The sequence below is a fragment of the Bidens hawaiensis genome, unplaced genomic scaffold, assembly GCF_021521415.1.
Source record: "Bidens hawaiensis isolate Kalapana, Puna unplaced genomic scaffold, B.hawaiensis_p1.1 tig00021502_1, whole genome shotgun sequence".
In the NCBI taxonomy this organism is placed as follows: Eukaryota; Viridiplantae; Streptophyta; class Magnoliopsida; order Asterales; family Asteraceae; genus Bidens; species Bidens hawaiensis.
Genome location: NW_027493339.1, coordinates 336,878 through 362,937, shown reverse-complemented (window position 1 = coordinate 362,937; position 26,060 = coordinate 336,878). Strand labels below are relative to the sequence as shown.

The window sequence follows — 26,060 nt, the reverse complement described above, 5'->3', positions numbered from 1 at the left end:
TTTAATTATAGTATATAAGACAATTATGTAATCATATATTTTTCTTTAATTACTCTTGATAACCTTTCATAAATCAATGTATAAATGCGTTATACAGTTTTTACAATTTATAATTTAAATTAGTTATGTTATATGTGCCAAGGCAATAATCACTTAGGTTTGTAATGAGCAACGAAACAATTAAAATTATAAATCTATGATTTGGTGGAAATTCCACCACCAAATTAATTTCTAATAATTTTTGTTAGGGTTTATTTTATAGTATTCTATAAACATGAATGTGGACAAAAGAATATCATTCAAATGATTGGTTCTCTTTTTCATTGTGGTATTGTTGTAGTTGCTATATGTCCCTTTCTTTTAAATTTTTTATATGCTTTTGATGAAGACTTTTACTCATCTTTGCGTTTGTTGCATCTTAACTATTTTTTAATCATAAAATATGTATTGTAATAAGACCTAAATATTAAATAAATATTCTCAACATCTTTGATTTTGTGGTATTTAAATAGACACATTGATCACAACTTTAGAATGTTTAGTCGTAAAGAGAAACGAGTATGCGTAAATGAGTTTTTTAAACATGATTAATGATTATAAATTTTAAATATAGTTGCTAATTAATATGGTGTTTTTGTGAGATTAAGTGAAAAAAGTTTATTTATATTTGTATATCTAATAAAAGAATGAACATTATGTTCGGTAGAAATTTGTCTATATTTATTTATTTAAAAAACGAATGATCACTAATTGATTAACTAAAAGGATAAACACGTACATATCTCGTTTATGTAAGCATATATGTTTATTTATATTTGTTTGTTAAGATTCGTTTATGTTTTATTGTTTATATTTGTTGATATATATATATGTGCTTACATGTATGTTCATTTAGCGTATTAATGAACAAACATGCATGCACATATACGGTAAACTTGCTAAAAGACTTTGTTTCTTTATTTGTTCGGTTAAGCTTGAACAATATTTGTTTGCTAGCCGGTTAAGAAATAAAAACCTTATAATTTGACTCTTTCATAGGCAACAAATGGCAGTTGTCAAACAAGACCAAAAATATCATCTAGGGTATGATTTATAATTATTTATAGTACCTAAAAGAGGCATACTTTTAAATTTGATATTTTGTTTGCAGGTGGTTGTATGGTTTAAGGACAAAATGAGTTGTCAAAAGCAATTTAGTAGGTCTACTTTCATGTATTCTAACCATATAAATTCTTCAAACAACCATTCATCTAAACTATGATCAAAATCTCTTTTCATTTGCACCCAAAAATTAATCCAAAATTCTATATCTTTTGCAATCTTTATGTCCTAATTAACTCGATTCGATCTTGTAAGACTCTTCGAATGTTTTCATGTTAGTCATGCAAAATCGTTTCTGAAATTACGTATATAGACATCACGTTATCATGGGTGGATGCACGTCTAGTCCGTACAAAACATCAAGATCACGAAAATACTTCTTTTGTTCAGGGAAATGGAATAGAAGGGTGTCTACTTCCGTCCCTCTTAGGGTTGAAGAGTTCGCAAATGGTGTTGGTGAGTTTTCCTAGCTTTTCTAAAGGGTATATTTGTAATTTCACATTTTGTTTCCCCGGGATGCTAAAGATACATGTCTTTTATTCTAGCATCGGGTCGTCAAGAGGAGATGTGGTTTGACTCCATAAGTATTCTAGGATCCGATTCTGATGACGACTTTATTAGTGTACACGGAGGTAACCTAAGTTTTTATTACACTTTTGACGTTTTATATTATTCTAAATCTTGACCCTTTTATTATTTCTTGATTCCTTATCTTTAGGAAATGCAAATGACGAAAGCGCTGATCGAAAATATGATGATATAGAGAGTGACAAGATTTTCATCATAAACGAATACAAAGACTCAAGTGGGACTTCGGTTTTTGATAAAAGTATTCTAGAGAACGATCTTTCTTGCCTAACGACTGTTATTGTGTTTCCTATGAACCAAAAACCTTCGGATGGAGATGAAAACACCAATATTTGTAAGTATCTTTGGATTTGTGATTTGAAGCTATATGTTTATTTATGAACTTGTGATCTAAATTCATAAGAGAGAACGGTATGGGGCCTGGGGAGGGGTTTGGGGCCACATGGGAACACAGTCCCTATTTGTGGGCGAAATTGAGCTCCAAGAATTGGGATTATCCCCAAATACTTCCCATAAATTACAACACACGTGCACACATGTGTGTATTGGGGAGTTTAAGGAGTTTTTGATCCATAACGTGTAATTCGAACACGTGTAATTTAGAAGTTAGAAGAGTTAGGGTAAAATCTGATACGGTGTCTAGGTGGCATTTGGGGAGTTACTTCTCCCTAGCAACTAATTTTTAAGAAAGTTATGTTTATTTATATTTGTTGATATACACTTTCTTACTATTCATAACAAAACTAATTATTTAAAAGTAATATAAGGGGTCTAAATATTTGAGTCGAAGTCGTCTAAGGTCGGCCAGGTTTTGTGTGAAATTTTCAAGCTCGGACTTGACTTGGTTGTTTGTTATTTATTAAGTACTTAAATTAGTTTATTTGTGTATATATAGTTACTTTTATCATATATGTATGTATACATACATACACACACATATATATAAATATGTATATAGGATTGATTTCTTTTGAGAACCGCTTTGAGCTTTAAGAACTCAACGTAACAATTTTTTTTTTGAATTTTTTTACACATGTGTAATATGTAAGTGTAAGTAATGTACACAAAATTACCGTAATTTTTTACACACCGAATCAACTTATTACACATGTGTAACTAACATTTAAACTTGTGTAATTATCAAAAATGCTTATTCTCTCTTCTGATTCATTTTTTAATCAAATTTAATCTCAGCCACATATTCAAACTCATTTAATTAAATGTGTGGTCCAAAATTGAGTTCTTAAAGTTCTTATAACTCATCAAGTTCTCAAAATATCCCTCATATATATATATATATATATATATATATATATATATATATATATATATATATATATATAGTTATTTTATCATGTAATATGTATTTATGATACCAAATAAAAGTAGCCTTATCTTTATATAAATTATAGGTTTGTATAGGCTTGCGAGCCTACCCAAGCACGGTATGTAAAAGTGAGGATCGTTAATCTGACGAGCTTATTTTTAGGCTCGAACTCATTTAAACTTGTTTCGACTCAATCTTATAGTGAATTGATCTAGAGTAGTTTACGAGAATAGTACTCAAACACTCCTTTTTTTAAAATTGATTATTCGATTATGATTATTACGATACATTGCATTTCTAAATCACTTAACAAAATGCCAGGCCAGTCAAAGAGATTCGTGTTTCGCCCACGGGCAGGACTTATAATTCCTAGATCAACAAACGATAAGCCGAGTCCAGAAAGTTGGTCATTTGTTTCGCCTTCGGTTTTTAAGCTTAGAGGTGAAAATTTCTTCAGGTATATTTGATCTTTGGTATTGTTTTTTGTATAAGTTTTTATTTTTTATAAACCTAGAACTAAACTAATTACTAATTATGTAGAGATAAGCGAAAGGACCCGGCTCCAGACTATAGCCCGTATGTTCCAATCGGTCTCGATTTGTTTGTTTGCCCTCGAAAGATCGATCATATCGCCCAACACGTTGAACTTCCTTTAGTTGCTGTGAATAAGAAAGTACCTTCATTATTAATTGTTAATGTACAGGTATTAATAATATTAATCAAGCTAGTAAGTTTGGTTTATGGCTTCATGTGTCACACCAAACCATATCAAACCAAGATATATATTAATTTTTAGTTCTGAAAATTATGAACTATGAAGGTATGGTTTGGTTCATGTCTCTCGCAAAAATTGACTTGAACCAAACCGGACCTGTAAAACCTTTTTAGTAGAAAATGTCACACCAAAAAGTGCGACCAAAACTATAAGTTAAACAATAAAAGGCTGTTTTTTTATAACGTGACGAATGAGTATGGATTGGTTTGATTTAGTTATGGTTTATAACAGAATATGTAATTGACGTTTTGGTTTAGCCCTTTAGATTATCAGTTCATATGTACTCAATTTGGTCACACATCATATTATGACACTATATTTATGTTTACATGACAGTTGCCAACTTATCCGGCTACATTGTTTCAATGTGACACTGATGGTGAAGGGATCAGTCTAGTTTTATATTTCAAAGTGTCCGAAAGCTTTGATAAAGAAGTCTCTCCTCGTTTTTGCGAAAGCATTCAGGTGTCGCGTTGTTATAATCTCTTGGCACTTAGAACAACACGTTCAATCGTTATTTTACTTATTTTAGTTTTAAGTTTGGGTGTTTCACACCGCGGTTGACCTTTGTAAATCATAAATGTAACAGAAGCTAGTCATGGATGAGATGGAAGTAGTGAAAGGTTTTGCAAAAGACTCTTCGGTTCCTTATCGGGAACGACTGAAATTAATGGCGGGTGTGGTTAACCCTGAGGATCTTGAGTTATGTTCCGCTGAAAAGAAGCTTCTAAACGCTTATAATGACAAACCAGTGCTTACGCGCCCTCAACATGCATTCTACCAGGTTGGTATAGGGTTATGTGTAGTGACATACACGACACCCAGGGGTGCAGTTATATGCACCCATTGATATATTGTATCGTGTTACATATTTAAATCAAACTCTTTTTTTAATTTTTTTCTTTTTTTAATATAGGGATGTGACTACTTTGAAATAGATCTAGACATACATCGATTCAGCTACATATCACGGAAAGCACTTGATGCTTTTCGAGAGCGGTTGAAAAGGGGGATACTCAATGTTGGTTTAACGATTCAGGTAAACAGGGGATATTTATATTATTTGATTCGATTCGATTCGATTCCTAGTTCACATGACTTAATATACTTATGTTTTTTTCTTGGTTTTTTAGGCACAACATCCAGAGGAACTACCGGAACAAGTACTATGTTGTGTTAGACTTAACAAGATTGACTTTTGTGATCATGGTCAAATTCCTAGAATTTTAATCCCAAATAGTGATTAATTTGTAATATTATAATTTTTACTTTGAAGCACAATCTTTTCTAGAGACCCAACTTTTTAAACCCATATTATTGGGTTTTTGTTATAAAAACAACACATGATTCTTGAAAGAAAGTATGAAAAATGTAAATATAAGAAGAAAAACAATTGCAAATTTGCAATTGATGATTTATGCGTATACTACTTGTTCTATGACAAACTATTGGGATTGTGAGAATTTAGTTAGAGCCGAGAGGTAGTTACAACTTTCGTCTCATGGTTGTTGGTTTTAACTTTTAACCACTTGCACGTACGCGATATTTGTGTTTAATCGTTATTTGTGTATGCGGTTATGGTAGCGTTTGGGTCGCTCGCTACCGTCTACATAAAATTGATTTATAATGACATAAAGAAAAGACAGCAGAAACCAGAGTATAATATGCAACAACAAAAGCCGAACAAAAGAATGGGAATCATGTTTGGCTCGTAATAAACACAATTATCTTACTATATTTTTACGTATATACACGTTTGTCTTCCAGAACACAACAGCCGAGGGATGATATTGCCTAAGATGACCAATATGTCTCATAACCACAATGAGTATTGTTGTATTGTTTCTTGGGACCGACAACTGACAAAGATGTCGTAGGTGTCTTACAATAAGTTTTACGTCTAAAACTACACATGAGATTCAAGTTTCGTGGCTCTATATATTTTTTACAATGTGTTCAGAGTCGGGTTGTACAACAAAATGGTCGCCTTGTTGGTTCACTAGTTAAACCATATGACATCACAAATATTATAAAAGAGCAATACATATATGTTCGTCGTTCGATGTGACTTTACAACTTTAAAGACTTTAATAAATAAAAAAGAAATGTTTTAAGCATTTAACTCCCGGTTCCCGGTCCAGTCAAAACATATATTTCCGCGTCTTGATTTTCCTCCAACGAAAATGAATCAAACTTTCAAAATGTTAGATTTGATATATAAACGAAAACACGAACACACACACACATTGAATTTTGTCTTCTTTGGCTAGTCCCAACAAGACAAAACTCATATATTACTTGTTTATAGCGGTGGGAAAACCGGGGTTTTCCAGAAACCAGGTAATAACCAATTCCAGATATGATCAACAAAGTCAAGAACCAAGCCGGGGTATTATTTTTCTAAGCAATTGAAATCTGGTTCATACCCATGGGTCGGGTCCGGAACCGGACATTTCCAGAAACCAAGTAGGAACCAATTCCAGACATGATTAACAAAGTCAAGAACTAAGCCGGGGTACGATTTTTCTAAAAAAACTGAAATCTGGTTCATACCCACGCGTCGGGTCCGGAACCGGGTTTTTCCAGAAACCAGGTAGGAACCAATTCCAGATATGATCAACAAAGTCAAGAACCAAGCATGGGTACGATTTATCTAAGCAACTGAAATCTGGTTCATACCCACGGGTCGGGTCCGGAACCGGGTTTTTTTCCCATCTCAATTTATAAAACTAAAAACAGGCCCAAGGCCCACTCTCTACTATTGGGCTTTGAAATCCGACCCGCCCAAATACCCAATTACCCAATTGTCACAGTTTAAAACCCTAGCTAGCTTCAAGCTTCAAGCAACTGCCATTAACAATATCTGCAAATGGAACAAGAAACAATGATTGAAACAAATAGCCAATTACCAATATTCAAAGACGTACGGCGTTACACGTGCGAGTATTGTGGAATCATTCGTTCAAAGAAGACATTAATCACCACTCACATTCAATCTCACCACCAGGTCTGTGTACAATTGAAATTGTACAAATTGCATGTTAATTTGGGGATTTTTTTTTACCTTTTAGAGATCTTGTTGGAATCGAATAAACGAGCCGAGCCTGAACTTGACTAGGCTAGAGCTCGGTTGGTTAGTAGTTTTTTTAAACTTATATTATTTTATATTATTTATTAATTATTTTAGATATATTTATAATCAATATATATAATTTTTAATTATAGATTATAATATATAACATAATAGTTATTTATTATTATTTTTATTATTATTATTATTATTATTATGTGGAAAGTTAATGTAATAATGAATTTAACTTGCTAATTGTGAGAATCAAGTAAAGTAATTATATATACAATGAAAGTATTTATGTAATTATATCGTAAAGTAATTATGTAATTACCCTATTATATTAATCCAAACCCTATTATTATTATTATTATTATTATTATTATTATGATTTCTAAATGAGCCGAGCTCGAGCCAGGGTCAGCTCGGGTCGTGGCTCGACTTTGGCTCTACTCGTTAGCTCGGTTCGTTGGCTCGTTTAGATTAAACCCTAAATTTTAATATCTACATATAATAATATCATATTTATACATATATTATGTCACTCAATACTTAAAACCTTATAAAAGAATAATAAAAATAAATCATATAAAGTTATAAATTCTCTAATTTATAATCTTTATATAATATGTATGTTAAAAATTATATTTTTTGTCTTTTATATATCAAAATTTTTAAAATAAAAAATTAAAAAATAAAAATAAAAAAATTAAAGGAGTCTGGCTCAGCCGAGCTCGAGCTCGATTTTTCAGCTCGATAAGAAAAACGAGCCGAGCTCGAGCCGGCTCGATTATGTTCGAGCTCGAGCTCGAGCTCGAGCACACTCTGGCTCGGCTCGACTCGGCTCGTTTACAGCCCTACCCATCAAGATTAACCCAACAGGTATAGTTGGTGAATTCAGTCACATTTTGTATATCATTAAGATTAACCCATATCCATCAGATTCAAAGGTTATAGCATCTCCAATATGTCCCCACTAATCTTTAAGTAGTCTAGATAATTGAGTCTCCAATTCTTGCATCCGAACTTCACTGGAGAAATAAATATTAATAAGTTTTCTTTAGAACAGATCATTGCGTATATGGTTTTTATGATCAAGTAGTACTTAAGCACAGCTGTTAATAAGAAACACAAAAATTCTCATCATATAGTTGGTGAGTACAAAAATGCAACACAAAATGAATAGTTACACATATATGATATTTAGCCCTATATAAACTAATTTTGTCCTACATACAGTGAAAAAGTAAACAAATTTACCTAATGTCTGGAAAAAAAAGGTACGATATACAAAGGGAAATTGCCCTTAGCCGTAATATTTGTGTTTTGACCGATACTCGAAACTGTCTTGTAACAATTTTAATCCTTACATTGAAGTTCAAATGACTCATTAGTTTTTATTTATTAGTTTTTTAAAGCAACCTAAATACTCGTAACCAATGTTCTGAACCATATCACAAATGAAAAAAAAAATTCATTTAGAAAGTTTGACTTGTTTGCAAATTATTGACCTGCATATCTGATTAAAAGTTGTCCCATAATCAAAACTTATTAACAAAAACTTGATTCATGATAACTATAACAGTTTAATGCAAATATGCACTATGCATCTGTTTGACTTTCACTTGGTCAAAATGAAAGTTGTACAATTAAAATTAACCAATTCTCTTGTACCCCTAAAGTACCCCGTTCCAATATTGTCAACAAAACTTGCAAAAGTCAAATTGATTTTACCATTTTGCACTAAACTATAACTTTAGCTTTTTTACTTCAAACTCAACTTAAAGTTATAAAATAATGAACGGGTCGGACTAACCCCTACCTTCACATGCCATAATACTGTTTGAAATCTGAATTGCTAACAAAGAAAAGATAAAACCTGCAACGTTTGTTACTAATGAAAAATATAATTTGCAAGAACTTCTAGTCCTAGTTGTCCTGAAAAGCCACTTCTCTAAATGGTCAAACTCAATACGTCACCTTTTCCTGCAAGCATAACAACCAAATGAGTATCTAGGAAACTTGTGTAGACAACACTTTTAATACGTTGTCAGGTTTCAATCACATGCATTTGTGAAAAAGAAATTAATTGCATGTCACTTAAAGATGTTCACACTTCAGTTGGTGATTTATCAGATCTATTATCAAAGAGCATGCGATTTAATCTCTAATGCATTATAAAGTGACCAAAGAAACAAAAATGCTGCAAAGCTAAGTAGTAAGGAAATCAATTGATAAATAAGCTACTGTAAATTTCACCAGCAATATATACTTTCAAAAGTAATTTACTAATTCCGTTGGTATGGGTTCGGTTCGTTTAGTTAAACAAACCAACACGTGTCCTGTCTGTGAAAATTTGCTTATATCCGTTCGTTTACATCCATTAATGCTCATCAGTGTGCATTCGTCTAGTTTTGTTAATTTTATATATAATTTTGGGCCCAACAGATTAAAATTCATTTCTACTTATATTTGGTGTTCACTAAGTTACATTTGTTTATATTTGTTAATCTAGCTCAGCTATATCCGTATGTATGTTCATTTACGTTGGTGAGCTATTCGTTTGTACAATTAACGAACGAACAAAGATAAACATGAACACATTCAGTTTTTTAATCAATGAAAACGAACAAGAAGATCTCATACTTTTAACTGTTCGTATTTAATCGCTTGTTCCGTTTAAGTTAAATAAGCGAACATGAACGTACCCCATTCATGTTCGTTCGGTTCGTTTACATGCCTAGTAATTATGCAGATACTTTATTATACTTACAAAGAAAACGACATTCGACCGTGTTAGTGCTAGTGTTTCTTATCATCCAGGATCTCAAATGTATTCCCCGACACAATATACTGGCTCGTGGTCTAACAACAGTTGCCCTCTTCACACAAGCACACCTGTTCAAAGAATTACATCATGAGGTCTTAAACCACTTTCATGTTTTTTAAATAAAAAACGTCATAAATAAAAATATAACACACAAAATACCTTTACCCATATCTTCAATGCCAAACACATTAACAGGGCATTTGTTCACAAGTTTCTGAACATCATTGTCCTCAATTTATTGCAACAATACAACCTTTAAAAAAGCATTTAAAACAAGGGCTCGTATTCTCGTAATTTATCTGTAAATTATCGTGTTGTTACCTCAGGAAACATTCGGTACCAAGCAGTAGTAACAGGAGACCACTTCACATGTGTTTTAACAACACCTTTAACGGCATATGCTTGTAACCCAATTTCCTACATGTGTAAAATCAGAATTTAGTGCTTTTGTTTACAACAGTTAGTAGGAAGATTGAGATCAAATAGAATTAAAGTTAACTGCACAGAATCTGAACTCTCTTTTATATTTTATTTTTATAACTAATGGAAAAACATGAATAGATAAACGAACGTAAACGTATAAAATTTGTTGTTCATTTAGTTAAACAAACCAACACGTGTCTTGTTTATGAAAATTCGCTTTTGTCCATTCGAGCAAAATCAAAATTTGGTACCCAAATTTATTTAGGAAAAGATGAAAATATTTACCTTCTTTATCCTATTCAACATCATCACATGCACTATGTACCATGTCAAATGAAAGTGATGGAAATGGGAACCGTTTTGAAGCAAAAGCACCAACAATTGCTTGTATCCCAACCATAATATTAGTACCCCAAATCCTGTAGTTCGATAAACTCATAGATCTGGAAATAAAGTAAAATTATATAGAAACATCAATATGCCATGATCCAATCTCATCTGCAAGAGTAAAACATAAAAAGGTTTTACACTCACCTTAATCCTGTGTTTGGGGTCGGGATATTCTTTGGGTAAAATATGCTCTAACTCTTTGCATCACGTTTTATATGAACTAATAATAGTCACACCCAAATATTATTGAAACACAGAAGGAATCAAAGTTAGTAAGCAATATGAGCATTTGATGACCCCAACAAAATTTCCAACAAAAACACCATATTAATTATCAAAATTATCCAACAACACACCAGTCAATTGAGTCCAAAATGAAAATTGTTGTATACTAACAGTCATGAACCATTCCATCTTTGACAAACAGAAGTCTATTCGAATTTCAGGATTAGAATAGTTGGAGTAGGATAACATATGGGATTGAAATAAATTGATTACCTTGAATCAGATGAGAGAATGACAACCAATTCGGCTTCAATTTAATAAGAGAATGATAGGGGAGAGCAAATGATTGGCATGAAGAGGAGAAGTAATTGAAGGAGCACTAATAATTGATCGATGTTCACCAACATTTAACGTCAATTAATTGACGATGAAACTGACAATTAACGGAGTAGTCAATTGGGCAACTGAAAGCCGTAGGACAGTACAACTGAAGGTCACCGGTCGGTGAAGAGGTAATTAATTTAGCGGCGTCTCCTTTAGCAGCGTCTCCTTTAGCAGCGTCTTAAATGGTTCAATTACCATTTTGTCCATCAAAAATGTTTTATATGTAATATAGATATAACGTGCTAAACGTGAGAATCAAGTAGAGTAATTATATAATTACATCACAGAGTAATTATCATAGAGTGATTACATAATTACTCTACTTGTATATATACTCTACTTGATTCTCATGTTTAGCATGTTAATTTCATTTGTATTTGATCCAAACCACTCACACACACACACACACACACATATATATATATATATATATCAATCTATCTGTAGTTTATAATCTTTCGTAGCATCCAACTGCAGGGTATAAAGCTTCATTTTTTTCAAATTCTATGAAAAAATGAATTATGTTTGTGTGATGCATTGGATCCCACTGATTGAACTCCAAAATGCAAGATCTTGATTGGATTAGTATCAGGTTGGGTGACCTCCTGAGAAGCCCAATTAAGTAATCAATCACGCAATCAGCATATAAGGTTTCTAAAATTCTTTCATATATAATATATAAACCTCTAAAACATTTATACATTTCACAAATAAAAAAAATGAACTTATTATCTGCAGAGGCCATTTATTTGTCCAATAGACGACTGCAACTCGAGTTACCGTAGGAAAGATCACTTAAACCGCCATCTTATTCAACACGAGGGTAAATTTTTTGACTGCCCGATCGAAAACTGTGAGAAAAAGTTTTCGATTCAAGGTAACGTGTCGCGACACGTGAGGGAAATGCATAAAGGCGTGGGGTCCACTGTTAATGATGTGAATGATCAAAAGCAGCATGCTTGTTTGGAGCCCGGGTGTGGAAAGGTTTTCAAATATGCATCTAAGTTACAAAAGCATGAAGAAACTCATGGTAAGTGACACCGCCCGCTAGTGTTTAGGGTAAACGATTTTGGTTCATAAATGGATCGATGTGTTACTGACACGATTAAAAACGTTTGTAAACGAGTTCAACCTGCTTGACCCATTAGTGTTTACGGTAAACAGTTTTGGGTCATACACCGGTCCAACACGTTAGTGATATGAATTAAAACATGTTTAAACAAGTTCAGCCCGTTTGACCGGTTAGTGTTTAGGGTAAACAAGTTTTGAGTCATAGACCGGTTAACATGTTAATGGTACGCTCAAAAAAGTGTCTATATGAGTTCAACTCGCTTGACCCGTTAGTGTTTATGGTAAACGGTTTTGGGTCATAAACAGATCCACGTGTTAATGGCATAATTTAAAACGTGTTAATGGAATAATTAAAAACGTGTTAAAGAGTGCAAGCTGCTTGACCCATTAGTGTCTAGGGTAAATGGTTTTGGGTCTTAATCGGGTCGAAGCGTTAATGACATGATTAAACACGTGTCTAAAAAAGTTCAACCCGTTTATTTGATGTATCTTGTACTAGTTTCTTAAATTAGTATAATTTTTTAATCACTCAAATTGCTGATTTTTTTAACAACTTCAAACTTTAAAAAAGCACAATTCTAATTTATAATTGATTCTCTAATTAAATTATCTGTTGACCATTGCAGTTAGGTTAGAAACCGCCGAGGCGTTTTGTGGAGAAGCAGGTTGTATGAAATATTTCACAAACGCTCAGTGTCTAAAAGCTCATTTGCAGTCTTGCCATCAGCATATTACTTGCGAGATTTGTGGAACTAAACTTTTGAAGAAAAGTATTAAACGTCACCTCCACACACACGAAAAGGTGGCTTTAAAAGATAAGATCCAATGCAGCGTTGATGGATGCAACTTAACATTCTCAAAGGTAAGTTTCGATTCTTTATTTGTTATTAAACGGGTCAAATATGGGAACTTTTGTCTCAAACGTTGATTTTCAACAAAGATGTATCCAAGATTCATCAAACCTCTAAAATCGTGTTGCAAAAAAGAAAAATTTACTGGTTTGCGTCGCCCAGCCCGGCCCGTCTGACCCGTATTAAAAATTGTACTCGCTTAACTGCTCGATCCATTTTTGGATATTTTGACCCGTTATTTATTTGTTGTTAAACTGGTTGATTTGGGTTGTATGCAACCATCATGAATTATACCTAATAAAGAAGAAAAAAACATTTACTGTTTAGGCCAGCCGCCAGCCCGTTTGACCGTATTAAAAGTCAACTTTTGACCAATTTTTTTTTCAGATTTACCTGCTATAGTTTTCTTGTATAAAAAAGTTACCTTTAACGAAAATAACAAATCCCAGTTTTATTTTTAAATTTTTGTGAAAAGTTTATTCATTCAACGGCGTTTATTCGTCTTTTTGTGAAAATAACAAATAAACGCCTTTAATTCGTCTTTAGATATTTTGACCCATACTTACTGTTAAACAGGTCGGTTTAGGTTGTACACAACCGTTATTATTAATAACCATAAAGCAAGAAAATTCGTTTACCAGCTAGCCCGGACCGTTTGACCCATTCCAAAAGTCAACTTTTTTTTTTTTACCAAATAAAGTATCTAATTTGCCTACCCGTCTCGTTTGAAAAAAGCATATTTTTAATGAAATAAAAATTCTTATTTTTATTTTATTGTTTGCAAAAAATACAGAGTTCAAATCTTCAACAACACATAAAAGCCGCTCACTTTCAAGAAAAGCCATACGCATGCAGCGTTTCGGGTTGTGGAATGAGGTTTTCTTTCAAGCATGTGAGAGACAAGCACCAGAAATCCGGGCGACATGTTTACACACTCGTAAGAACACTATCAGTCCGCGTAATGTAGCTTCGCGTTTTAATATTTTATCAATTATATCAATTATTAATATTAAATTAATTAATGGTTTTTATAGGGGGATTTTGTGAAGGGTGATGACAAGTTTCGATCAAGACCGAGGGGTGGCGTGAAAAGAAAATTGCCCGTTAAAATCGACACGCTTATGAGTAAGAGAGTGTGTCCACCGAGAGAATGCGATGACATACATGGGTCTGATTATATCTCTTGGTTACTATCAACAGAGGATGAAGAGTGACTTATATTATTGTTGTTTAACTAGATGTATGTATTATGTATATTCATGAAAACTTTCAAGGAATGATAAAAGTCTTGATATTGTGATTTTGCTATTTATTTCAATCATATTTTAAAAAAATTATTTGTTTTGAAATTTTTTAAAATATTATTTCACGTTAAAAGTTGTTTGTACTACTGTACTAGAGGTGCACAAACCGGGTATTTTCAAGAACCGTTTCCGGTTATGGTCAACAAAAGTCAAAATCGGATGGAGTATATTGATAGATAAAAGATAACAATATTGTTTTTACAAGGTGTTTCTTGGTGTTGTCGCTGATTCGTGGGCTAGCTTCCTGCTAGGCCGGACTCTTGTATTCAGTGTATTGTTTTCTCTTTTTATTTTTTATTTTACATTTACAAATTACAAAACAAGTTATTCTATTTTTAGGTAAACACATCTTTCACGTGACTTTTTTATTTTTTATTTTCCATTTACATTTACAAATTACAAAACAAGTTATTCTATTTCCTATTTTGTTATAGATAATGCCATACAAATATCATGAAATCCTTTTAATCACACTAACAAACATAAACGAATGTAACCAAACACTAATGGGCGTAAATGAACAAAAATACATAAATGAGTACAAACATACGTATATTAATTTGAGTTTGATAATCACTAAATAATCTAAAAATCTGAAAATACACCACATAATATTAAAAAAAAAGTTTAATGTAGTAATCATAAACATACTTATATCAAATTAGTAATAGTAAAAAAAAAAATATTGATGGATAGAAGACAGCAATAGTAAATCTTTAATAAACGAACATAACCGGGCAAGCGTAAATGAACGTAAGTAGACGAACATTAAGAACGAGCACATTACAGAACACTCACGAACACACTCTATGTTTGTGTTCGTTCGTCAAGCTCACTGAACGAAATTCTTTGTTCATGTTCGTTCATTTACTAAACGAACAAACATAAACGAATTTCCCCGAACGGTTCATGAATGGTTCGCCAGATGTTCGGTTCGTTTACAACCATAGTAACTAATATTTTGTTGTAACTTAATTACTTATTTTTTAAGAGTAATTACAAAGATGTCAAAGCATTCTTTAGGGGTGTGCACAAAACCGAAAAAACCGAATCGAAACCGAAAAACCAAATAAACCGAACCAAAAAAACCAAACCGTATTAGAATTCGGCGGTTCGGTTTTGAACTTTAGCAAAAACCAAAATATTGGTTTTGGTTCGGTTTTGTATTTTGTTAAAAACCGAACCGAACCGAATAACCAAAAATTAAAAAAACCATAATATCTTTATAATAAGTCAGTAGCCATTAAAGCAAAATCCACCGATGACTATTTTTTTAGTTTTAACATATGGTTAATAACAAATATATTTGGTTTCCAGATATGGTTAATAACTAATAGTACTAGGTTTTGATTTTGAGTTTTTATTTTAAATGTATCTTTTATTTGCTTTTAATATTTGAAGTCCAAATATTCAATATTCTATTAATAATTAACTTTTTTCTTAAAATATCATGCCCAATTTCAATATCTTGGGTTTTATTGCCCAAAAAGTTTTGGCTCGATTAGCAAAACCAAAAAAACCGCATCAAAAACCAAACCGAACCCAAAAACCAAAAACCGAGAATCGAAAAAACCGAAACTGAATGGTTTTAAAAAATTATAAAACCGAAAGTTTGGTTTTTGGTTCGGTTTTAGTCAAAAACCACACCGAACCGCACCATGCACACCCCTAGCATTCTTTATTTCTTCATTTCGTATGCTTTGTGTGATGAAACTTGTTTGTACATGAATCAACCTCCATATACACATATAGGTACAACTAAATATAATTGTAGAATCTTCGATGCATCTCATGGTTCATTGTCGGGTTGCTAAATACGGAGTGTGGTAACCCAAGCAATTTCATTAATAACTTGTTGGATAACTTAGAGAAGCAAGTATGACAAGATGAATTTGGTCAAGTGGTTAGTTGGTTAGCCCTCCCTAGTAGAAACGTAAGATCGATTCCCACTTGGTTTATTTTCATGGGTATCTGGGTAAAAGGACGAATCAGGTATTTAATCACGGGTTCGAACCTGACATGGGCCGGGTGTTTACGGATTCCATCCATTTCCCACGCACTATGGGGTACGGTCTCACGGCGGTCGAGGAGTCGACGTTGGATGTAGCCCTGAAAAAAAGTAGGTTTACACGTAAGATTCTCAGCCTTTCCAAAAACATATATAATCGTTTAAGCCAACCGGTTTAAAACTCGAAACCGGTTCGGGTTGCTCAACAAAAGTTGTTGTCAAAACTGGTTCATGATCATTTTCGGTTCGGGTTGAAACCGGTTTCTTAACCAGGTTATGATCGGTTTTAGTTCGGGTTTTAACCTGTTTGGAACTAGTTTTGGTTAGGGCTGTAAACGAGCCGAGCCAGAGTGTTCTCGGCTCGTTTTATTTATCGAGCTGAAAAATTGAGCTCGTCGAGCCAGTCTCCTTTAATTTTTTTGAATTTTTTTTATTATTTTATTATTTTTTATTTTACAAATTTTGATATATAAAAAACAAAAAAAAAATATAATTTTAACATACATACTATAAAAATTAACAATTAGAACTTTATATGTTTTATTGTCATTATTTTTTATAAGGTTTTAGGTATCGAGTGATATAATATATGTATAAGTATGATATTATTGTATACAGATATTATAATTTATGGTTTAATCTAAACGAGCCAACGATCCAAGCTAAAGAGTCGAGCCTCAAGCCGAGCTAAACATGGCGGCTCGTTTAGAAATCGAGCCGAGCTCATTTAGGATCGAGCTTTTTCTAGCCGAGCTATTTTCGAGCGAGCCGCGGACTTTTTAGACACCCCTAGTTTTGGTGCAGAAAATTATAAACAAGTTCCAAACTTACGATTTCAATCAATTCCAAACCGATTTTCACATAATCGATTTCTGTTTGATTTTCAAATCTGTTCGATTAACCGATTTATTTGCCAACGCTAATCATTTTCTCTCTTCTATTAAATGAGCTAAAAATATATATTTATATATACCGGTTATTATGGTAATATACATACATAATCTTAATCAAATTCATCAAAAGGTAATAATCATTTTCTCCAATTTTCATCTCAAAGATTTGAGTTTTACATATTCAGTGAGTTTCATTTTATATTCATAATATAATAATAATATTATTATGATGGTTCGATACGAGTAATAACTTTAACGATTGATTTTATTTTAGGTCTAATTTATATAAACATGTATAATTATCGAACTTAACCTCATTAATTCCATATCTATGATTATTATTATTATTATTATTATAATTATTATTATTATGTGATTAGTTTATATGTAAAATTAGCCAAATCAAACACAATATTGCTTGTGTTCGTTTGTGTTCGTGGATCGTTTTTGAAACAAGTTCATTTTCTTAATAAACGAACACAAACAGAGGCTGCGGGCACTCACCTTTGTTTGTCGTACATTTGTTTATTTTTGGCAATGACATGTGTGTTTATGGTTTTTAATACTTTTTTTAATGACTTTTCTAATCTTTTTTGTGACACCCGGTAAATTCCCAACCCCTTACACTAAGTAATCAACCTAATAATTAGGCGATTGTAAATATTATGCGCGCCATGTTAGTCAGCGCGTGCATTTGTTATGTGCGCCCTGCGCGAGCGCGCTATGTTAAGAATCAGCGCGGGCACATTATGTGCGCCCGGCGCGAGCGTATGTTAGAATCAGCGCGGGCATTTATGTTTGCCCTGCGCGAGCGCGCCATGTTAGTCAGCGCGTGCATGTGTTATGTGCGCCCTGCGCGAGCGCACCATATTAAGAACCTGCGTGAGCATATGTTATATGCGCCATGCGTGAATGATTTGGCTTTATGTTTTCATGTAACTTAAACGTTATGTTGTCTATGGGTTGACCATCCCGCATGATGCTAAGGCGGGTGCATCCTACATCGTTTATGCGCGTGCGGAAGGGAACTAACCTCCCCGCATGGCGGGAACATTGAGAGCTAGTTTGTCTGAAGCTCCAAGATGGAATTGACTTCAACATGACTGATCACTATGTTGAAATACCAAGACCACCTGGAGAATCTACAAATGAAACTCAATGTCCCTAACTGCGAGAAGGTTACGCACCTACCCGCAGCAAAGAAATGTCCTACACGCAGAAAGCTATGCGCACCAAGTTATACGCGCAGAACACTTAGTCAAAATGATCAGATTTAAGGAAATTGTCCCCGCCCAAAAGAGGGCGGTAGCGTGTTTCAGAAAAACTTCTACTTTTTACTGTACACTGTCTAAAGCACTGAAAAAGCAAACTGTAAAAGTCAACTGCCAGCCACCCACTCTCACCAGCCACAGCCCTGCATGTCCTGTCCATATCAAATCAGAATCTTTAATCTACTTTTCTACTCTTTTTAATAAATAATAATAATTTCCATACTTTATCATCATTTCAAAAGATTACAATTCCCTAAAGCAAGGGATTGTGTTCCCTTGAGTTTGCCTATAAATTTGTAGCCTAAATTATCACCCAAAACACCCTTCAAAGAACTACAAACTTGCACTAATCTTCTCCCAAGCATCCGTTGTTTCCAGCTCCGATCCTGTTACTAGACCTTCGACTCCGAGACCAACACCAAGAAAACCCGAATCTCGACTAAATCCCTTAACAAGAACCACAGGTGAGTCTCACAGCCCCTATTTTCACTGTTTTCACTGTTTTTAAACTGTTTTCGGGGCGAGGGACACGTACTTAAATAATGTTTCATTACGGTATACTTATAAGCTATGCAAGCGATTATGTGTTTAAGTTATGTTTCATGATGAGCAATGCAAACAGTTATCTAAGGTTTACGATATATGTGCGCTAGAACTCGAGTAAGTGATCACTTTACCATTGGAACTCTAAGGGTAGGGACTGCTGGTTTGATCCACCCACTCGTAGGGGTCGCACCTCTTTGCATGGACGAGTGCCTGGCATGGGGCAGTACTATGGGGTTGAGCCCGCTCGTAGGGGTCGCGCCTCTTTGCATGGACGAGCGCCTTGTTTTCCGGCACAACGTCCGCGCGTAACCCGCGGGACGGAATTATTGATTAGCTCGTAGAGGCAGCGCCTCTTTGCATGGACGAGCACGGTTTTTCAGAAATGTCCATGCGTAAACCGTGGGACGATAATACATTATTTTAGCTCATAGTGGCAGCGCCACTTTGCATGGACGAGCACATGTTCCTGAAACGTTCGCGCGTAACCCGCGGGACGGTATTACTTGTTTCGCTCGTAGTGGCAGCGCCACTTTGCATAGACGAGCACAGTTTCTCAGAATTGTTCGCGCGTAACCCGCGGAACGATTTTATCAGAATATGTTGATAGAGCTATGTTTTACCAAACATGTGTTTTAATGATGCTAACAGAATTATGTTTCAGAATGATTATGATGCAATACGATTTATCAAGTTACTAAAACTTGTGAACTCACTCAGTTTATACTGATTCAAATGTTTTTACGTGTCTTTCAGGAGATAACTAGGTAGCGCATGGAGTCACACTTAGAGCACCTCACGCTGAACATCTAAAACTAGCATTTTTGGAAGATTTTAGTTCTATCCCTTCGATGCGCGTGGTTGTACCCGCCGCGCAAGGGGATATGGCGTGGAAATCTTCAACAGTTTTTATACTTGGATGTTTTTATGTAATCTTAAACAATGTAATGTATTTGTATTAAACATTTCATGCGCAATGAAAATCTTTGAATGTTTTGCAATGGCCCGTGCTCAATTATCAATCCCCACTCGCGCGCGCCCGGCTGTTTCCGCCGCTCAGGGCCGGGTGTGACAGATTGGTATCAGAGCACTGGTTATAGCGAACTAGGAAAAGAAGTTTTTAACCTAGACTATAACCTTTGGGGAATCGCATGAAATATTTTTCAAAGAATATTTTCAAAAGAAAAATCACACACGCACTTAGGAACACGGGTCACAGTGTCTAGAGATAAGAGCATTATGTGCTCTGAGTACATGCGCTAAGTTTGTTATATTTTTTTTTTATGAAAAGAATGCCTCCAACCAGAGCCAAGGGAATTACCATGACACCCGAGGAGCTCGCAGAAATAATCGCGCAGGCGATTGCAACGCATGAGGCCAGCAAGGCCGAATCTAGTCAGGGTCGCCAAGAGAACGAGACCCCAGAACCCGAATCAGGAGCCTTGGACAAAGGATGCTCCTATAAAACATTCATGGCCTGTAGGCCTTGGCCGTTCAAAGGCACCGAAGGAGCCATTGGGCTCTACAATTGGATTGACAAGATGGAGACAGTTCTCTCCATCAGCGGATGTAGTGAAAACCAGAAGGTCCTTTACGCGACCTGCATGTTCCAAGAAGCAGCTTCATCTTGGTGGAAGCTCCAAGTAAAGACTTTGGGGCGAGAAGTTGCTCTTCACAAGACCTGGGAAGAATTGAAAGAAATGATGATGAGAAAGTTCTGCTCTCGCGCAGAAATTCAGGGCTTGCAACAAGAATTCTGGAACCACACCATGGTAGGAACGGATATCGATGCCTACACCAATCGTTTCAACGAGCTTTGCCAGCTGGTGCCAGACATGGCAAACACAGAAGAAAAGAAAATCGAGAGGTACATCTTTGGGTTACCTCCTGTCGTTAGAGTCCCGCTCAACGCCGCCGCACCTCCGACCTTTGACGAGGCGGTTGCGCGAGCCATCACCCTTACAAGGGATACGGTTCGTGCGGGTATGTTGACCGCTCGCTTGAACGAGCAGCGAACCTCTGACTTCAAGAGGAAATGGAACTCCCACCGAGGGTCAGACTTCAAGCAGCCACCGCCCAAGAAGCAGGAAAGCACAAGGGTTTACGCGATTCAAGCCGCGGAACCATCAAGGAAAGGATACAGCGGGCCTCGCCCATGGTGCAGCAAATGCAAGTATCACCACGAGGGTGAATGCGCAAAAATCGAATGCGCCAAATGTGGCAGACCAGGACACAAGGCGATGAATTGTCGCATCAGAGAAGCTGGATCGAGCGACAGCTGCTACGCATGCGGGAAGCCTGGACACTTCAGTCGGGATTGCCCACAGAAAGGAAACCAAGCTCGCGGGAGAGCTTTTGTGATCGGCGCGGGTGAAGCAAAAGAAGAGCCGAATGTGGTAACCGGTACGTTTTTGCTTAACGGACATTTTGCATCTGTCTTATTTGATACTGGCGCTGACCTAAGTTTTATATCCCATGAGTTTAAAAACTCCCTGGGCTTAGCGACCAGTAGGCTAGACAAACCTTATACTATAGAACTAGCCAATGGTAGGCAGTTATGCGCGAATGAAAGGACTGAGCAATGTGTATTAGTCATGGGAGGTCATGAGTTCAATATAAACTTGTTGCCAATAGATTTGGGAAGTTTCGATATTGTGGTAGGTATGGATTGGTTGGTCGAGAATCTCGCGGAGATTGTTTGTCATGAGAAGCAGGTTCGGATTCCACTGTTGAACGGAGAAACTTTGATGATTCAAGGGGAAAGAAGGGGAGTTGCGACGAAACTGATTTCATGCCTAAAGGCGCGTAAGTGCCTAAGGAAAGGGTGCTACGCCTTCCTGGCGCATGTAGTAGAGAAAGGAGATGAGCGAAGAATTGAAGACTTACCAGTAGTGCGCGAATTTCCAGAAGTTTTTCCTGAAGATTTGCCCGGATTACCGCCGCCGCAACAAGTCGAGTTTCGTATTGATTTGGTCCCAGGAGCTGCGCCAGTAGCTCGAGCGCCTTATCGCTTAGCTCCATCTGAGATGCAAGAGCTATCCAATCAGTTACAGGAACTATTGGATAAGGGTTTCATACGCCCAAGCTTTTCACCTTGGGGAGCTCCAGTACTGTTTGTTAAGAAGAAGGATGGTTCGTTCCGGATGTGTATTGACTACAGGGAGCTGAACAAGCTGACAGTCAAAAATCGGTACCCCTTACCGAGGATTGACGACTTATTTGACCAGTTGCAGGGATCCAGTTATTATTCGAAGATAGATCTACGGTCAGGATACCACCAACTTAGGGTCCATGAGGAAGATGTGCCGAAAACAGCCTTCCGAACTAGATATGGCCATTATGAGTTCTTAGTGATGCCTTTCGGGCTAACTAATGCGCCGGCTGTATTCATGGATCTGATGAACCGTGTATGCAAACCATATTTGGACAAGTTTGTGATTGTGTTTATAGATGATATTTTGATTTACTCTCGAACCAAGGCCGAGCATGAGCAACACCTGAGAATGATTTTGGAATTGTTAAGGAAAGAAAAGTTGTATGCGAAGTTTTCCAAGTGCGAGTTTTGGCTTAGAGAAGTTCACTTTCTCGGTCACGTTGTAAACGAGAAAGGAATTCACGTTGATCCTTCCAAAGTCAAGGCCATCGAAAACTGGGAAGCGCCAAAAACCCCAACTGAGGTGAGGCAATTCCTAGGACTAGCTGGCTACTATCGACGCTTCATTGAGAACTTCTCCAAGATAGCTCTACCTCTGACCGCGCTAACTCAGAAAGACAAGGCGTTTATTTGGGGCGAGAATCAGGAAGCGGCATTTCAAATGTTGAAACAGAAGTTATGTAGTGCGCCAATCTTATCCCTGCCCGAGGGGACAGATGACATCGTTGTTTACTGCGACGCTTCACACCAGGGACTCGGATGTGTCCTTATGCAGCGAGACAAAGTTATAGCGTATGCCTCGCGCCAACTTAAGACCAATGAGAAGAGCTACACAACCCATGATCTGGAACTTGGAGCTGTTGTCTTCGCGCTAAAGATTTGGCGCCATTACCTCTACGGTACGAAATGTGTAATCTTTACGGATCATAAGAGCCTCCAACATATACTCGATCAGAAGGAATTAAACATGAGGCAACGAAGATGGGTTGAATTGTTGAATGATTATGATTGCGAGATCAAGTATCATCCGGGGAAAGCGAATGTGGTAGCAGACGCGCTAAGCAGAAAGGAGCGAATAAAAACGCTACGAGTCAAGGCTCTAAGGTTGACCATTCACGCAGATCTCTCTACCCGCATCCGAGACGCTCAGCAAGAAGCCTTGAAACCAGAGTTTGTTAAAAACGAATGCCTTGGGGGTATGGTTAAAAGTTTGGAACTGAAAGAGAACGGCAATCTATTTTTCGCTAACCGCATATGGGTCCCTCTCAAGGGAGGATTGCGCGAGCAAGTTTTAAACGAAGCTCACAAGACGCGATATTCCGTACATCCTGGCGCAGACAAGATGTACCAAGATGTTAAAATGTTGTATTGGTGGCCCAATCTTAAAGGCGCCATCGCGACACATGTCAGTAAGTGCCTGACGTGTTCAAAGGTAAAGGCTGAATACCAGAAACCATCAGGGTTACTTCAACAGCCAGAAATTCCCATGTGGAAGTGGGAACAAATCTCCATGGATTTCATCACCAAACTGCCAAGGACACCTGGGGGTTACGACACGATATGGGTTATTGTAGATCGGCTAACTAAGTCAGCGCACTTCCTGCCGATTAAAGAAACTGATAAAATGGAAAAGTTAGCCCGACTATATATTCGAGAAGTAGTTTCAAAACATGGAGTCCCAGTGTCCATCATTTCTGATAGAGATAGTCGGTTCACCTCAAGGTTTTGGAGATCATTACAAGAGGGGTTAGGTACTCGACTGGACATGAGTACGGCTTATCACCCCCAAACGGATGGACAAAGCGAACGAACGATCCAGACATTGGAAGATATGCTGCGCGCGTGCGCGATCGATTTTGGAGGTAGTTGGGACACCCACCTTCCGTTGGTTGAATTTTCTTACAATAACAGTTATCACACAAGCATTAAGGCTGCGCCGTTCGAAGCTTTATATGGGCGCAAGTGTAGGTCCCCACTGTGTTGGGCTGAAGTGGGCGACAAGCAAATGACTGGTCCAGAAGTGATCCAAGAAACAACAGACAAGATTTTTCAGATAAGGGATCGCCTTAAGGCAGCACGCGACAGACAGAAAAGTTATGCTGACATGAGAAGGAAACCGTTGGAGTTTCAAGTAGGGGATAAAGTACTTTTGAAAGTCTCTCCATGGAAGGGAGTTCCCCGTTTCGGTAAGCGAGGAAAGCTAAATCCGCGCTACATTGGACCCTTTGAGATCCTGGAGAGGATCGGTCCAGTTGCTTATAAACTCCGTCTACCCGCCGAACTCAGTGGAGTTCATGATACGTTTCATGTATCCAACCTCAAGAAGTGTTTATCTGACGAAACGTTGATTTTACCGTTGGAAGAAATTCATATTGACAAACAGCTGCACTTCGTAGAAGAACCTATAGCCGTAACCGATTGGAAAGAACAAAAGTTACGCAGGAGCAAAATCAAGTTAGTAAAGGTTCAATGGAACTCGAGGCGTGGGCCTGAATTCACTTGGGAAAGAGAAGATCAGATGCGCATAAAATACCCACACCTCTTTCAGAACATGGCTTCTGCCAGCAACGTCTCCTAAATTTCGGGACGAAATTCGTTTAACGAGGGGAGAATGTGACACCCGGTAAATTCCCAACCCCTTACACTAAGTAATCAACCTAATAATTAGGCGATTGTAAATATTATGCGCGCCATGTTAGTCAGCGCGTGCATTTGTTATGTGCGCCCTGCGCGAGCGCGCTATGTTAAGAATCAGCGCGGGCACATTATGTGCGCCCGGCGCGAGCGTATGTTAGAATCAGCGCGGGCATTTATGTTTGCCCTGCGCGAGCGCGCCATGTTAGTCAGCGCGTGCATGTGTTATGTGCGCCCTGCGCGAGCGCACCATATTAAGAACCTGCGTGAGCATATGTTATATGCGCCATGCGTGAATGATTTGGCTTTATGTTTTCATGTAACTTAAACGTTATGTTGTCTATGGGTTGACCATCCCGCATGATGCTAAGGCGGGTGCATCCTACATCGTTTATGCGCGTGCGGAAGGGAACTAACCTCCCCGCATGGCGGGAACATTGAGAGCTAGTTTGTCTGAAGCTCCAAGATGGAATTGACTTCAACATGACTGATCACTATGTTGAAATACCAAGACCACCTGGAGAATCTACAAATGAAACTCAATGTCCCTAACTGCGAGAAGGTTACGCACCTACCCGCAGCAAAGAAATGTCCTACACGCAGAAAGCTATGCGCACCAAGTTATACGCGCAGAACACTTAGTCAAAATGATCAGATTTAAGGAAATTGTCCCCGCCCAAAAGAGGGCGGTAGCGTGTTTCAGAAAAACTTCTACTTTTTACTGTACACTGTCTAAAGCACTGAAAAAGCAAACTGTAAAAGTCAACTGCCAGCCACCCACTCTCACCAGCCACAGCCCTGCATGTCCTGTCCATATCAAATCAGAATCTTTAATCTACTTTTCTACTCTTTTTAATAAATAATAATAATTTCCATACTTTATCATCATTTCAAAAGATTACAATTCCCTAAAGCAAGGGATTGTGTTCCCTTGAGTTTGCCTATAAATTTGTAGCCTAAATTATCACCCAAAACACCCTTCAAAGAACTACAAACTTGCACTAATCTTCTCCCAAGCATCCGTTGTTTCCAGCTCCGATCCTGTTACTAGACCTTCGACTCCGAGACCAACACCAAGAAAACCCGAATCTCGACTAAATCCCTTAACAAGAACCACAGGTGAGTCTCACAGCCCCTATTTTCACTGTTTTCACTGTTTTTAAACTGTTTTCGGGGCGAGGGACACGTACTTAAATAATGTTTCATTACGGTATACTT

At 36.7% G+C, this 26,060-nt stretch overlaps 2 protein-coding genes across 3 annotated transcripts; both read left to right on the top strand.

Annotated features, from left to right (window-relative positions):
* The first annotated feature begins 1,427 nt into the window (after nucleotides 1-1,427).
* Nucleotides 1,428-5,097, top strand: LOC143563639 (protein ENHANCED DISEASE RESISTANCE 2-like). Its single transcript, XM_077051139.1, has 9 exons — nucleotides 1,428-1,557; nucleotides 1,647-1,733; nucleotides 1,820-2,023; nucleotides 3,338-3,473; nucleotides 3,557-3,719; nucleotides 4,128-4,256; nucleotides 4,381-4,575; nucleotides 4,708-4,830; nucleotides 4,925-5,097. Exons 1-9 carry the CDS (start codon nucleotides 1,428-1,430, stop codon nucleotides 5,036-5,038), a joined length of 1,281 nt encoding a protein of 426 aa, XP_076907254.1. The 3' UTR covers nucleotides 5,039-5,097.
* A 6,528-nt stretch (nucleotides 5,098-11,625) lies between these two features.
* On the top strand, nucleotides 11,626-14,364 carry LOC143563633 (transcription factor IIIA-like). Of its 2 annotated transcripts, none has more exons than XM_077051134.1 (5): nucleotides 11,626-11,763; nucleotides 11,852-12,143; nucleotides 12,811-13,046; nucleotides 13,829-13,972; nucleotides 14,070-14,364. In XM_077051134.1, exons 2-5 carry the CDS (start codon nucleotides 12,017-12,019, stop codon nucleotides 14,247-14,249), a joined length of 687 nt encoding a protein of 228 aa, XP_076907249.1. In that variant the 5' UTR covers nucleotides 11,626-11,763; nucleotides 11,852-12,016; the 3' UTR covers nucleotides 14,250-14,364. The 2 variants fall into 2 exon arrangements, with proteins under 2 accessions (XP_076907249.1, XP_076907250.1); XM_077051135.1 differs by having other exon boundaries at nucleotides 11,852-12,147; nucleotides 12,815-13,046.
* The last annotated feature ends 11,696 nt before the right edge of the window (nucleotides 14,365-26,060 follow it).

Excerpts from the sequence above, each read along its gene's own strand:
- LOC143563639 (XM_077051139.1), top strand. The coding sequence starts at position 1,428 with ATGGGTGGATGCACGTCTAGTCCGTACAAAACATCAAGATCACGAAAA. Across the intron at positions 4,257-4,380 it reads GTTTTTGCGAAAGCATTCAG|AAGCTAGTCATGGATGAGAT; the intron begins GTGTCGCGTTGT and ends TAAATGTAACAG. Across the intron at positions 4,831-4,924 it reads ATGTTGGTTTAACGATTCAG|GCACAACATCCAGAGGAACT; the intron begins GTAAACAGGGGA and ends TTGGTTTTTTAG.
- LOC143563633 (XM_077051134.1), top strand. The coding sequence starts at position 12,017 with ATGCATAAAGGCGTGGGGTCCACTGTTAATGATGTGAATGATCAAAAG. Across the intron at positions 13,047-13,828 it reads GCAACTTAACATTCTCAAAG|AGTTCAAATCTTCAACAACA; the intron begins GTAAGTTTCGAT and ends CAAAAAATACAG. Across the intron at positions 13,973-14,069 it reads GGCGACATGTTTACACACTC|GGGGATTTTGTGAAGGGTGA; the intron begins GTAAGAACACTA and ends TGGTTTTTATAG.